At 35.1% G+C, this 15465-nt stretch overlaps 1 protein-coding gene across 2 annotated transcripts in view; it reads right to left on the bottom strand.

Annotated features, from left to right (window-relative positions):
- LOC121415034 (rho guanine nucleotide exchange factor 28-like) overlaps positions 1-8126 on the bottom strand; it is a 65776-nt gene extending 57650 nt beyond the window's left edge. The window contains exon 1 of one of the 2 annotated variants that reach the window (XM_041608094.1): positions 7670-8126. In XM_041608094.1, coding sequence (XP_041464028.1) covers positions 7670-7694 — 25 coding nt within the window. In that variant the 5' untranslated portion in view covers positions 7695-8126. Of the gene's footprint in view, positions 1-877; positions 1431-7669 lie in introns of those variants that run through there. The other variant, XM_041608092.1, reaches the window with a different exon arrangement.
- Positions 8127-15465: the final 7339 nt, after the last annotated feature.

Genomic DNA, 15465 nt, shown 5'->3' with positions numbered 1-15465 from the left:
GGTAAAATATGCAAAACCTTTTTAAAAATCCTGGATCCTTTAGCACCCCATAAAATTTCAACTCTGGATTTGCGCCTTCCATTTGCATATGCCTTAGCGTGCCATCCCAGAGACTGCTATAGCACAAAAAAAATGGTTTAGGATGCTTCGTAAAATCAAAGGAGGGGGTCGTGTGGTTGATATGAAACTAAAATATGCTATTATTCCTTAAATTACACTAATTTTGATATGAAATTTTGTAAATCTATTGAGTTAATGACGGCTTTCAGAATATATGCAAATTACTCAATTTTGAAAATTTGACAAAAAAATAGGATTATGGCAGTTTGTAAAACCACTGACAATTTCTATGCATATTCTTAGCAGCAAGATATTAAATACATCCTGGTTGAATGGTCACCTACGTGTATGACTGGTACTGAATATATGACCATGGAGGTAGTAGAATGATATGACAGATTAAAACAGAAGATTTGTATTGGGGTTGTAAACCTACCTACCCAAGAGACAGTTTCCAAGAACCATTGGCAAAAGAAGGATAAGGAAAATCTGTTTAATAGGGAAAGCACTAGCCCTTGCAGTAAGATAGAAATCATGTACATCCTTGTTAAACTTGAAGTGCCGTACCATATATTCATCAATTTCAGCAGAAGAATATCATAGAAAAACAATTGTGACTCAACTGTGCAGATTAAGGGAGGGTCATGAAAACTCTGTAACCCTTTCAACTGAAAGCACTGCTTCAATGGTCCTCTGGGACCTGAACAAAAATTAAGTACCCGTATTGCAAATTGATCGAGATAAAACTTCACAGGTATAAATTGTGAGTGTGATCCTGATAGTTTGCAAATTCATTATAAGAATTTTCACACTTTACCTTTGTAAGTAAAAGCACCACCAGCCCCTGCTGCGAGATAAAAATTATTACAACCTGGTTGAATGGTCATCTGTGACCTAAACTCAAAGGACAGTATTACAGCTTCATCAAAGGGATGTGCACCATTACGCCATTCTTCATTCGTCAGGTCACTGTCATTCAGGGTCTGATGATCAAAGATGCTTCTTCTAATTCTACGGCTTAGTTTGCGGTAAGTCAAGAGAATGGTCTCATCCACCGTCTCATAATCCTTGGAAACCTCAGGATTCTCTTCGACCTTCTCTCTGCGGAACCAGCTCAAGAATTGAGAAACACAGTCACTCATATTAGATAAAGCTTGTGGCCAATCTCTCACATCACAAGCAAGAGTTGCTGCAAGCTAAATAGATTTGATCCATCATCGAGTTCATCATAAGAGAGTGATAGGAACAATCACCACCATCATCATCATCTACAAATCATCCAAGATTATTCATCCATCAACAGTTGAATTGGGAACAGATCAAGAAAGTATCATCCAGTTGTTGTATATCATATTACAGCACTCAATCATGATACCATTACAGTTCAATGTATCATTCTGCCTGCCAATTTCAATGCTCAATCTACAACTCTATAGATTCTGAAAAAATCCTAATTTTGCAATCAATATTTTGACACCCAGAAACAGACAGCTTTGGCTGATAAACAAGGGATATGTGTGTGTCAGCAACAATTACAATTGTATGTAACATAAATTACAATTAGATTCATCTGAGTAGCTAGTAGGCACAGGCTCTCAGTAAAACATTCAAATGGTCTAAATTTGAAGCCTACTGAAGGCTGATTTGAGTTGTGTATTGTGTGGCATTCCATTAGAACAGGTTTATGCTAGTCTTACGACAAATTTGTTGATATATGTAATTTTAAAAAGTAATTATGTATATATCTATATATATATATACTCATCAAACATATAGTAGCTTTTCCATGAATAATGTTTGAATCAAATACATGTAGGAGTGACACTTTCATTGGAAAGTCCTCTAATTTTGAAAGGTGTAGATCATGTATAACACCTACATTGTGAACTAGACCAATGTCTCATAACAGCAGTACTTGAATAGTCCAGAGTTTTCTTGTCTTTGCCTTCACTCATGAATAGAAGTAATCATGAAAGCTGTATGAAAGTCTCATCATAATCTCTCTACAATACTTACATGATGTAGAATCACATTGCTTTCTATTGATAAATACATCACTTTTCTGATTTCCTAAAAGTATTGAACAAGGTCACAAAGGGTGGTTAAAGTACTATTTATTTGCTTGCTCAGTTTTTTAAAAGCCTAAATGTTCATAATCCAGTGACTACTGAACAATCTTTTCTTCTCAGCTTCAATAAGAAACCCATTACAGGTACACAACAACACTTAGGTTGAATGAAAGCAAAGTTGGGCGCAAAATCTTTGCAGTTTTCCTAAACCCACACCTAAGGCAAAAAAAAGGTTTATTGAGCTGTAACAATACTAACCCTAGTAAAACCAGCTGACCAGGCAAACATGCTTCAAAATGGCTAATTTTGTTGACAACTCTCCATTTTTTTTGTACACAAATTTTCAGATTTTCCCTTTTATTTTATTATTATCTCCTCCTGACCCTGACATATGTGGTGTGAATTATATTTTCCCATGACATATGTTGTGCTCAGAAGGAGGCAAGATGCAATTTGAAAGATAATGAGGAAAATCTGAAAATTTGTGTACAAAACAAATGGAGAGCTGTCCACAAAATCAGCCATTTTGAAGCACATTTGCTAATTTGAGGATCCCCATAGAGAGTACAAGACTTTTTAAATATCCATAACTTGCTGAAATTTGATGAAACTTTTTTTTATTGTTCCTCTCATACTCTTTCCAATAAGATTTCTTCTCTTCTTGGGATTTGGTTTAATGAAAATCGAAATGTTTTCGTTTTTAAGTTCAATGGTCACTTCAGTTTTGTATGAAGGAAATTCTGAATTTATGTACTCCAGTAAAATACACATCACCCACTACCCCTTTACTAAAGGCAGCTTTAGATAGGCTTTAACAATGAAACTTGATCTATCCAATTCAATATTATAACTGGTTACACATGTAGGCCTATTGCCACCTGTGGCATGTGTTCGTGCACAAATCAAAGAGTGTTATAAGAGGGTTGAGATGCATCATGGCTTTACATACATGCAGATGTCGGTAGGTCTACTCTTATCAGCCCAGGGGAGCGTTTCATGAAAGTACTTGTCGGACAAGTCCTGTTTTATCCGACAAGTCCTGTTTTATCCGACAGTTACCATGGTAACACTGCCTCTCAGCCAATCAAAATCAAGGAAAGATGTCAGATCTGACAACTTGTCCGACAAAAATGTTGATGAAACGCTCCCCAGATGTAGCCTACACTTTTCATCAGGGGAAGTTAACACTGACGAAAAGTTTGTTGTGAAAATAGCAGAAAAAATGGTTTGAGGAAAATCCATTAAAGACTAAGTAAGTAAATTAGAATTATTTTTTTTTATTTGTGGCATCATTAACGAGCAGCTCCCCCAAAAATTTCAATTCTTTTAATGGTTCATGATGAGTAAATATTTTCTTCTTTCAGGAGCTGGTTTAAAATAATTTGTCTCTTGAAATTATAAGTACAATAAAACCTTTTTTTTTAGAAAATGACATTTTCATTCATTTCTTTTTTAATTCACGATACATATGAAGCAGCTCACATGTGACATCACAAGTAAAAAAAATCTAATAATTTTTTCAATCTTTGATGGATTTTCCTCAAACCTTCACCAATATATTAATTTTTTTTTCTGATATATTTTTACAATAAACTTTTTGTTAGGGTAAACTCCTCCTTTAAAATAATTATGTGTAAAAAATATAACTCATCAGTCAATGTTAGTCACATATGTACATAATTATGCAGCTAAGTCTGCATATTAGATTATTTTGAGATTATCTGCATATCAGTTTATCATTTAAAGTCACAAAGACTGGACTTGTACTTAATTACTAAGGATTGCTACTTTCCCTAAGTTTGAGTCTGCACATAACACATTATTTGACAGTATACAAGTATGAACATTGTTAGTACTATGCAAAGTACTATGCAAAGAGCAAAATCTCTATTGTACAATGAAGACTATACACTATATCCACAAGGTACTGTATGCTGCATGTTCTCAAATTACAAGGAAATACTTCCAAATGGACTTTAAGTCTCAAACCAATTCTATTAACTCTACAATATGTGGATGTCCTAGTGGATGTACATGTAGTATATTACTAATTATTCTTTATGATGCAGCTAAATGTAGATTTATAACCCAACCAGTTTGGTTACAATGATATAATCTCATGGCGTGGGTGAGATGATGAGATCAACATTTCATAACAATTTCAATGGCTATAACCTCCACAATGCATATTGCATTTTTGTATTTTGTATGATTTATACAGGTAAAGCTACATGCAGATTTACAATCCAACCATGATATGTTACAGCATAGGTGAGATCAATTTTCACAACATTCATTGCGATTTCCTTTGGGTAGGGGGCTCCTTCAGCAGCAAATGGAATGTAGTTTAGTTCTTCAGAATGTAGCCAATTACGTGCCATATTATCAAATCACCCAAGGATTACATTAGTAAAATAGAACTGGGGCTCCCTGATACATTTCATTTCAATCAAACTTGTTTACACTTTCTATTGTGTAGTGTAGCTTGACCAATGAAAATTGCAAACAGGGTGTATTGTGGAAAGGGAAATGGCTCTAAAAAGTGCACTTTTCATACCCCGTTGCCTTGGATACATGTATCCACATGCTAAGAAGGAAAAATACTTAAAAAGATAAAGGAAATGTGTAAAATACTAAGAAATTTGATAAGATATTTTGATTTACAAATATATTCCATTTCATTTTCAAAGAATAAAAGTAGGGTATAATTTGTAATTGAAAGTACCCCAAAAAAATCACAGGTTCTAGGTTATTATGACAGATATGATCTATCCCTAGGTTTTTGTTGTTGTCTGTAATTTTTTTTGGGGGGAGGGCTCTACCATTTTTTGACTAATATTTTCTAGCAAAGCAGGCTGCCACTCATATTCAGTTGTAGCTACATCCTACAAACCAGATGAAGCTTCATTGTTGACATTCAGAAGAAAACCTAGGATGCAGCGCCTACTTCATTTGATTTCTCAAAATAGTCAAGTGCATGCTACTACCACACCACCTCCTTGCGTAACCCAGGGAGCGCCGGACCTAGTCTCGATCGGCCATTTTGTTATGATTCATAACAAAATGGCCGATCGAGACTGGGGAGAGAACTTTTCGATTTTTTGAGGTTCCAGTCTGTGCTTCGACGTCAGGATTCTACCACTCGTTAGACCATCCATATAATCGTGGTAAGTGCATAATTTCTCTTTTCACAATTCATCTTTCTAGATATTTTTGCCATAATCTACCCTTGTCCCGTGAGTATGGGTAAATACACGGTAAGCTCCTGGGCGCCGGACCGCTACGCGGGCCGGCGCTCCCTGGGTTACTCCTTGCGTAGTTCCCACTTCCCGCTAGGTTTATTATGCGTGCAAAAGCGGTCCATGCTGCGTTAAAACGGTTCCTGCTACAGTACGTTCGAGAACTTCTGGCCTACATCCAGCGGATTGCACAACTTTTTGTACCTTCGTCTATTTGGACGTAGCTCCAACTGAGTGTGCAGTAGTAGTAGCAGTACAGTAGACATGGACAAAGTAGTTGCCACATTCTTACTGTGTCCGCTACGTCCATGCTACTTTGATGGAGTTGTAAGTCCGATGCTGCATCATTACTACCCACTATTGAGATACATGTAGCCCTCTCGCTACATAGACTTTCGACATGTTCAAAGTCCACGTAGTGGAAATTGAGTCTGCGTGGGATCATACAGACTATGCCACGTTGAAAGGTTCTCGCTACGCTCTCAGTACACTGTAGCAGTTCCCACTGCGCCATGGCCATTTTCCTTTGATGCAGCGAGAACTGCCTGAACGTAGCGTTGGCGTAATGGGCGTATTAGTTGGCACTAAGTCCTATTAGATGAGGTACAGCAAGTCCCATAAGCTGCTGGATGTAGTCAGAACGTAGCAGGAACCGTTTCAACGTAGTATGAACCGCTTCTGCATGCAGAATAAACTTAGTGGACACATTACACATGCAGCATCAACTTCACAAGTATGTGGCGCGGACAGAACACACACATGAACATTTCACATCTTTCTAGAATATCAAACAAAGTTGGTGCCACATCCTCGGGTTTCTTCTGAACTTCAAGAACATAGCGGGAACCTCATCTGGGCCCCATCTTACAGATCGATTTGATCCAATCAATCACAACTATGGAAAGCCAGCACCGTCAACATCTAAAATACAGGTTTCATAAAAATATTTTCTAGTTTTGAGGTACATGTACAGTGTATATTCATACATTAACTGTTTTCTTGACAATTCAGTACGCTTCTCTTTGTTTTCAAAGGACATTGTGCAAATTTCCTAAAGAAAAATTTATGACACTGATGGATTTCCATAGAGTTATAATTGATTGGATAAATCATAACTCTTTGTAATACGGGGGCTCTGGTGTAATGGGGGTAAAACTACTGAATGTATTGATGAACAAAGTCCCATATTAAAAAACTCTTACTGGTAAAATCCTAAAACACTGCACTCAAGGTAAATGTACTGAGATTAAAATAATCTGTAATTTTTGCCACAACATTTATCAATTTGTACCCCTTAACCTCTTCAAAATTACTCTACACATATCAAGCTACAATGTACATCATTGTTCTATATATGGGCTGGCATAAGTACCAGTACAACGCAACAATAAATCATTCTGTCACAATAAAAGAGGCTTTACACATTAATATTTTTCAATCTTCATTTATCTTAGCTATAACATGTACCTCAAGTGTCATAAACAGAATGAAGCCTGCAATAAATCACTTTGGTATCACTAGAGCACATTATTTGAGATTCTATTTAAAGATATCAATTTTTAATCAAAATAATAGGGACGTGTTGTCTACTTTTATAAATATCATTTAAATACATTGCAAATTTTGCAATGGACATTTATAACAAACATATAATCAAATAACTAAAACTATGTGTATATTAAAAAAAAAACAAAAACAATAGAGATTGGTAAAGTAGATGTATGGTTCATGTACATTGTTGAGTAAATTACATTATGTTAATTTTTAAATAAATTAAACAAAATACTGATAGAGCAGAAACAGGGTTGTGAAAAATTAATATTATTTGTAAATAGTTGTTTTTCTTCTATCCTTTTTCTTCTTTGTAACTACCTTGGTAATGAATGAAATACTAGAAATTAGGTGATGAGGCCTTGTCTACTAAAATCAAAACATAAAGTTTCATTTTAATTATGTGAATTATCAGATATTAATACTTCTGTCCAAAATTTTCAGAGTAAACCTCTTGAGAACCTTAAATGAAGGTTGGAGTGAGTGAGTGAATGGCTGAATGAAATTCATTAATTAATAATAAATTAATAAATTAATTAATAAATAAACAAACAAATTAATAGATAAATTTATAAAGTGAAAATAATCCACCAATGTATTCTTATTTCCAATTCTATGTAACCAGAGAAATTTTAATATATTTGAATAGCATGAACACATTAATTCACTATATTATACATTACTTTCATGACATTGTTAGTACAATGATGGAATATCTTCACTTTCCTAAGAATCTTCATTACCACTTACCTTGGAAGTTCATTTTGACTACCATTCCTCACAAATAATTGTCAAAGCATTATTGATTTCCTTCAAAATCCATACTTGACGTAGGTATAACAGGCAGGACGGAAATGGAGGGGGGTAAAAGATCACCCATCCAAGCATGTCAATACCACTTCAACACCATTCTACACAAGTTATTTCTCTAAATGACTGGGTCATGATCAATAATCCACAGAAATAATCTCAAAAGAAAATGGAAGTCACTCTCCTTTTTTATAAATCCACAAGAAGATGGCTATTGTTGATTAACTGGACTAGTTTGAAGCCTAATGGATGGAACCATTCAGAGCTCATTTGCTCCTTTTAAGAGTGACAAATTTAAATTGTCTCAAAACAAAGTACAAAGCATTTCTCAGAGAGTCCTTTGGTTTAAAAATGCAACGCCAGTTAGTATTTCTTCCTATAAATGACACAGAGATGTATTGAAGTCTATGACACGTAGTAGTGAAGTGTGGGTATAAAAAGAGTATTCATTTACAAGCTTATAAACATGATGGTAGGTTTCTGTATTGTTAAATGACTCTGTTGGGTAATTCTTCTTTCTCTTTTTTTTCCTTTCTTCTATTTTCTCTCCCTCTCATATTCTCACTCTCTCACTCTCTCTCTCTCATTCATTTTTATCAATCTTTATTGCATTGCATTTCCTCCAACATCAAATTAAAGAACTAAATTATTTTCATAAAACGCACTCGTTCTGTCTGTCTATCTCTCTCTTTCTACTCACAAAATGAAATACATGTACACTGCAATTGCAATAATACTAATCGGAAATTTGCACAACATACTGTATCTATTAAACAGTAATGTACTTTAATTCTGAAGAATAAAACATAATAATAACATCAATGATTTTGTATTCCTGATCTGATGCATCAAAGTCTGAATAGTGAGAAAGTATCTTTAACATTACCAGGAAATAAACTAGAATCCTCTTGAATCTATGTCCTGGTTGCTGTTCCATAGACCACAACATATTAAGATGCAAAAGACTGATGGGCATATATCAAACAGACTGAATGTTGAAGAATACCAGACTCGTTGTATTCTCCGATCGGGAATTTACTTTAGCAACATTTACCTAAATCAGAAAATACTTTATTTTCTGATTTAAATATCCCTGAAAATAAGATATTTACTAAAACTTTGAGAAAATTACAACAACTTTTACCGGGCTTGTTTCTGAGGGGGGCATACAAGTGTTTTAATGGCATTTTTACATTACACATTTTAATTGTGCCTATCAAAAGGGGGGCAGTGCCCCCCCCCCCTGGATCTGCCAGTGGTCTCACTACTTCAGACTCTGCATTATGCACTATGCGGAATTGCAATTTGGATTGAATTGAAGCCAGAACATTTTTCGTAAATTTTGAAGTAATTTTTTTTTACTATAAACCCAATAAATATTAATATTTTTCTTTTCAACAAAATATAACACTAATGCCTTACACCTAATGCTATTTTTAATGCATATTTGGGATAGGTGAGCAATATCCTTTCAGAAAATATATACTTTTACTATCAAAGGATGTATAGTGAGATAAAGACTTATGAAGTTAAAAAGGCTGTCCAAAAGCAAAAACCACCATGTAATGTAACGCAAAAAGTAGGCGACCTCATAACACATGGCCATACATGCAATTGTAAGAAAATCTGATTTTGATATTAAAGTTTTCAGCATTATGCTTGGATTTTTCTCTTTTTATTCAAATCAACTTCTTGTGCGGGCGGACTTGTCCTTTAACAGCGTTCCCTACACGTACCAAACATGCACACTCACTATCCACATGTACACTGCATGATAGATATAATATACTGCCTACTTTCATTTTTAATGGCAGTTAGCCTCAAATACCATGTACATCTATGATTTTTAACAAGATAGATTTTCTCTGACAATCCTCTCATTTTGAACCCTTCACAAGATGAAATCAGAGAAGCTCAGTTTAAAGGATATCGAAAGTTACGTCTCACACTTACATGAAAACACTTGACTGTTCAACTTCACCATGAATGTCTTCAAATATACTAAATTCCTATTTTTCTATTTTCCCAGATTTTTCATGGTAAGCTGATAATACATATTAACATTTTAAAACCCATGAACCATAGAGCAGTAAAAATACCAACAATGTAGGTGTACATGTGGGATAGACGCATGCCTGTACAACATGTACGTTACAAGAACAAGATTTGTAGTACAAGAATATCATACTTTTTTCTGCATTTTAAATATTTGGGGAAACTGGGAATCCCAAAGAGAAAAGAAAATCTATGGCATCTTGTTTGGAGTTTACCAGGAAAGTTATACATGATGCCGGACAGGTGTAAGTAAAGATCACATGACTTAATGGATTAAAATAATTCATTAAAAATAGACAAAATGTTTGTATATCAAAATGTAAATGATAGAAACAATGTCATGCTCATACTCTTTCATAATTAAGGCCTTTGGGGAGGCTGGAATGCATTTTTGTATTTCATTTCAATTATCATTATCCACAATGCAGTTCCGGTTTTTCACGCAATGAACTAACCAAAATTATGGTAAGTTTTATTTCAGGCCATTTAACTTTTCATTGAGCTGGACAAGTTCCCGATTAAAGTATCTAGTTCTGATGTACTGTTAATTGTGACTAATGTCAGTGAATTAAAGCAAAATCTATTGTGGGATTGATTTATGATGATTTTATGATGAGCTATGATTTAACACATGAGTGAAAGGGGGTCTGTAATTCTCATATGAGCCCTGAAGGGTCAAGGGAAACTGATTTTTCTTAAAGCACGATGGAAACTGCACCAAACACATGGAAAAGCTATATTACATGTATATATACAAAATCTACTGTTGACCTTCTAAAGAGCTGAATAACAGTGTGATTCACAAAATATACAGTTGAATGATCAAATGCAACCCCCCTTGGCTTTGTAAGAACACCTGGAAGAATTTTTTTAAGAGAGAGAGAGAGCAGATAAAAGGGAGCAGGGAGGGACAGACAAAATGGAATTTACATGTAGTTTACAATGTTGCGGGGCGGTGCAACTATCCTACAGACAGAAAAAATGTGAGAGAAAAGAAACTATACATGTATTCAGGACCCATGCTGTTTGCTTACAAGTTTATCATAGAGTTCAATAGCAGGGGGTTCTTAACCTCAAATTAGATGTTATGCATGGCTTCTGTCCATGGTTCTATGAAACAGACTGTGCTCCTATTGTGATGGAGTGACCTTGGTCCCACTGACTTCAATTCATGCAGTACACAATGTAGATATTGACTGGTTTAATCTGAATTGATCATTGCCATTCAATGCTTAATGAAACAGAATTTGAAATGCTGAACGTCAGAAATTGACATACTGTATGTTCAACTAAAAATGTGCATACCCATGTACATGTCGGCCTACAGCTAACAATGCATTAGTCAAATCTCTAATACAGCTTTGTCTTTGAAGTCATGTGTCAGTTTCCATATGGCAAGTCGATAATTATTTGTAATAATAATAATTATAATAACAGTTTATTTATCGAGTGTAGCCACTTCAGTTCCAACATGTGGAATGCCTCTGGCCGTCTCACCTGCATCACGCGATTCAACATAGCAGCAGTGCTGACTTTGAAAACTACTATAACTCGCACAAGATGTTCAGTGATACTTGGTTACTCTTATTTCCACGTTTTATGAACTAGACCAATACACTTTACAGAAATAGGATGGTAATTCAACAAATACCCCCAATGTGGCCAAAGTTCATTGACCTCACATGACCTTTGACCTTGATCATGTGACCTGAAACTTGCACAGGATATTCAGTGATACTTGATTACTCTTATGTCCAAGTTTCAAAAGTCAGATCAATAAACTTGCCAAGTTATGATGGTAATTCAACAGATACCCCCATTATGGCCAAAGTTCATTGACCTTTGACCTTGGTCATGTGACCTAAAATGCGCACAGGATGTTCAGTGATACTTGATTACTCATATGTCCAAGTTTTATGAACTAGACCAACATACTTTCAAAGTTATGATGGTAATTCAACAAATACCCCAATTCGGCCAAAGTTCATTGACCCAAAATGACCTTTGACCTTGATCATGTGACCTGAATCTTGCACAGGATGTTCAGTAATACTTGATTATTATGTCCAAGTTTCATGAATCAGATCCATAAACTTTCAAAGTTATGATGGTAATTCAACAGATACCCCCAATTCTGCCAAAGTTCATTGACCCTAAATGACCTTTGACCTTGGTCATGTGACGTGAAACTCATGCATGATGTTTGTTGATACTTGATTAAACTTATTTTCAAGTTTCATGAACTAGGTCCATATACTTTGTAAGTTATGATGTCATTTCAAAAACTTAACCTTAGGTTAAGATTTGATGTTGACGCCGCCGCCGTCGGAAAAGCAACGCCTATAGTCTCACTCTGCTATGTAGGTGAGACAAAAACTGTTCTCCCAGCAGGCCCTGCTATTTTTATTTGTTGACCCCCCCCCCCCCCCCCCAAGATTTTGTGAAAGCTGAAAAGCATTGGAAATACCTGTAACAGAGACAGACTGGGGGGGTGAACCCAGTGTACAACCGAAATATTCCTAAGCCAAAACCGTAGGGTTACTGATGTTGGAGACAGTTGAGAATATCCAGTGGCATTAAATAATGACTGCTGGTCATAAATCTTGTTCTAACAAATATCTGAATGGTGTCAAAAATTTCAAATGAAGGCACATCATAATCTCACATTTCAAAAAAAATCAATTTACATGAATTGTGTGACTGTGAAAACAAGAAATGATTGAAAGAGTAGCAAACATTACAATACTTGTACATGGCTTTGGTCTTTTTAGGTTAGTTTGACTTCAAACTTGCATTATTTTTCGAGTTTTAATTATTTTCAAAAATGCATGTCACCATTCCAATATACAAGACTTTTCATTGCAATGTAAGCCTACAGTAGTTTATGTAAGTTTTAGAGATTTGTAAACAAATGTGTATTCTTGATTTAATTTACCTTTTATAAATTGTGCAAGTCAGTATAGTAGTACAATGTACACTGGTGAAGCAAAAGGAAAAAACCTGTACACGTATAATTAGAAGGTCTGTTTTCAACTTGTCAAGGGACCCTCTTTATTCACTCAAAACTAATTGGAATGTTTTTTTTAATATCATTAAAAGTTTGATTACATGTAAAATATAGTGAGATGAATTATCAAACACAAATAGAGTATTAATAACAGGGGAAATAGGGTTTATTTTAACATATCATAAATGAAATCAAATTCATTGTTAAAAACATTTTGTTAGAAAGAACAAGACCCAGTATTCAAAGTAACCATAATAGTCACCTTTAGTTACTTTCATAAGTATGGTAGGGAGTTGCACAAGCAACATTGTTAAAATGGGACAGGGAAGGGCATACATGTACCCTCCTGTTTTAATAGATCTGTGTCTACTATTTAAAGGGGAAGTTCACCCTGACAAAAAGTTTTTGTAAAAATAACAGAAAAAATATTTAAACAAATATTGGAGAAGATTTTGAGGAAAATACATCAAAGTTAAAGAAAGTTGCCGGTCCCCGGCAAAATCCAGGTCAAATACCAGATGCGTTTATGCCCAGGAGGGCCCTGCATCGTATACCTATTCAGAAGTTCTTATAATTTTTAAGTTTTTTATTACTCTCATCAGGGTTATGGCACTTATGCTCAATTACAAAGCAATTGATCAAATATAATTACATTTTTTTTAAAGTAGAATATGTAATTGTAATTTGTAATCGAAATTGTTAAAGGGAAAATAGCAAAAAGGACAAATAGCACAGATAGCGATTTATCCAAGCTAGGAAGACAACGTACAGTACAAGATAGACCTGGAAACTTGACTGCAGACACAACTGTATTTTTCCAGTAGATGCGGTATAAAGGTATATAAAGAAAATAATTCTAATTCTATCAACTATTCTTAATTACATAACATTGATTACTAATTAATTACAGTAAAATTCTGGATTGCTTATTTCTCTTTTCCCTTCAGTTTACATGTCATACATCATGATTTCTACAAATGAAGCAAGCAAACGAACAACAAACGAAAAACAACAACAAGCAAGCAGATATACAGGTACATGTACATATTATTGAGAATGTCAATAATGATCAATGCTCTCTTCCTTTTGTCAGTTTCTCTCTAACTTGAAATAATGTTGAAATGGGTGGTTATATCATAACCTTGTTCATTGAATGAGTGGTGCTACACAAAATATAAATGAATATTATGACTTTTTAGAAAGAATTGTAAAAGTAATTGGTAATTGTAATTGAAAAATGATAGATATTCCTAAAACATCTACAAATATTTTTAATAATTTCTTTCTTTTTACAGTAAATATTTTGTCAGAGTGAACTTCCTTCCCCCTCTAAGGCAATAATTCACTACACACACAAAGAACTGAAATGAGAATTGCAATTGAATTCAATTTTTGAAGGAATGATCGGGTAAAATAAAATAAAAAAACAATAACAGGGATTACATGTCTTAAATACCCAAAATATAAGTAACCTCGTTCGTAGGATGAGTGCCAAATGTGCACTCTTCTAAGACTATCTTAGGACCGACCTATAGACGGGATTAGCAGAGATGCTAAGTTCAAAGACCAGTTCTGCGTGAGATTTTCTGTGAATCTGAGTGAGATCACAGACATTGTGTACAATGTATATGGGGATAGACTGTGATAGTTGCACGAGACAGAGATTTGAAGGGATGAACAAGAGTCCAAAATGCTTGAGTCTCACGCATAATGCGTGAGACTTGGTAGCTCTGCAGTATAGTTGTACTAGAAGAGAGCAACAGGTTCCAAAACCATCCTACACACATTGGATTGCAATTCGCCTGTACTCAATGCAGTTAGTCATTCCCCCGCAATGGACTGGCATGCCAATACAGGTACAAGTCAAGGGCCTCGACCACGCACGCCCGGGGATGCGGCGTGGCACGACTCACCAATTGACTCCCAGTCAATACACGGTGGTATCAATTCTTTCTACCAAAAAGTTCATGAACCAAATACCACCACCATCCAATATCCACAAGACGGTCGTAAAAACTTACACACCACTCGAGCACATCTCAATTTCTTGGCATCCAACTTACCTCCGAACTGATACTGTAATGTCTGGTGATCTATTATAATAATTATTATCTTCGTTGACTTAATGGTAAAAATTATCCTTTATTTATCAAATCCACAAATACAGCGAAACACGTCCAGTCAGTTTCCGTGTACTACTGCAATGGTATTCCGCGACGCCATTACTTCGCACAGAGACTGGTCTTTTGAAAGTTGACGTCACTCAAAACTCTTTTGTGTACATCTTTAGAGATTGGGTTTTCGAAATTGCTGGTGAAGGTTTCTGGTGCTGTTTACAAAGTTTGTGGTTACATTTTATTGTTTGCTCCTCCTCCAAGTTGTTTTGGTCCGCGTCTAGCGATTAGACACAATATCCAGAGTTGATCTTACAGGTAATTAGATCAAAGTCTTAGTCGAAACATTTTCATTAACATGATACGAGATACTCCAAAAATATTCTAAAAAGTAAAAGTTTCTCTCCCCTTTCCGGTGACGTCAACTTCAAGGATCACTCTATTTGGAGTAATTTGAGAGTGAACTTACAGAACGTATTCACTAGATATCATTGGATAGTACATTTCCCGATGAACAAGAAATATACTTGAAAGGGTTAATTGGGAACCATATGACCCAC

The sequence above is a fragment of the Lytechinus variegatus genome, chromosome 5 (genome assembly GCF_018143015.1).
Source record: "Lytechinus variegatus isolate NC3 chromosome 5, Lvar_3.0, whole genome shotgun sequence".
Classification (NCBI taxonomy): Eukaryota; Metazoa; Echinodermata; class Echinoidea; order Temnopleuroida; family Toxopneustidae; genus Lytechinus; species Lytechinus variegatus.
The sequence above is the reverse complement of the archived record's forward strand: the minus strand, read 5'-3'. Positions and strand labels throughout refer to the sequence as shown.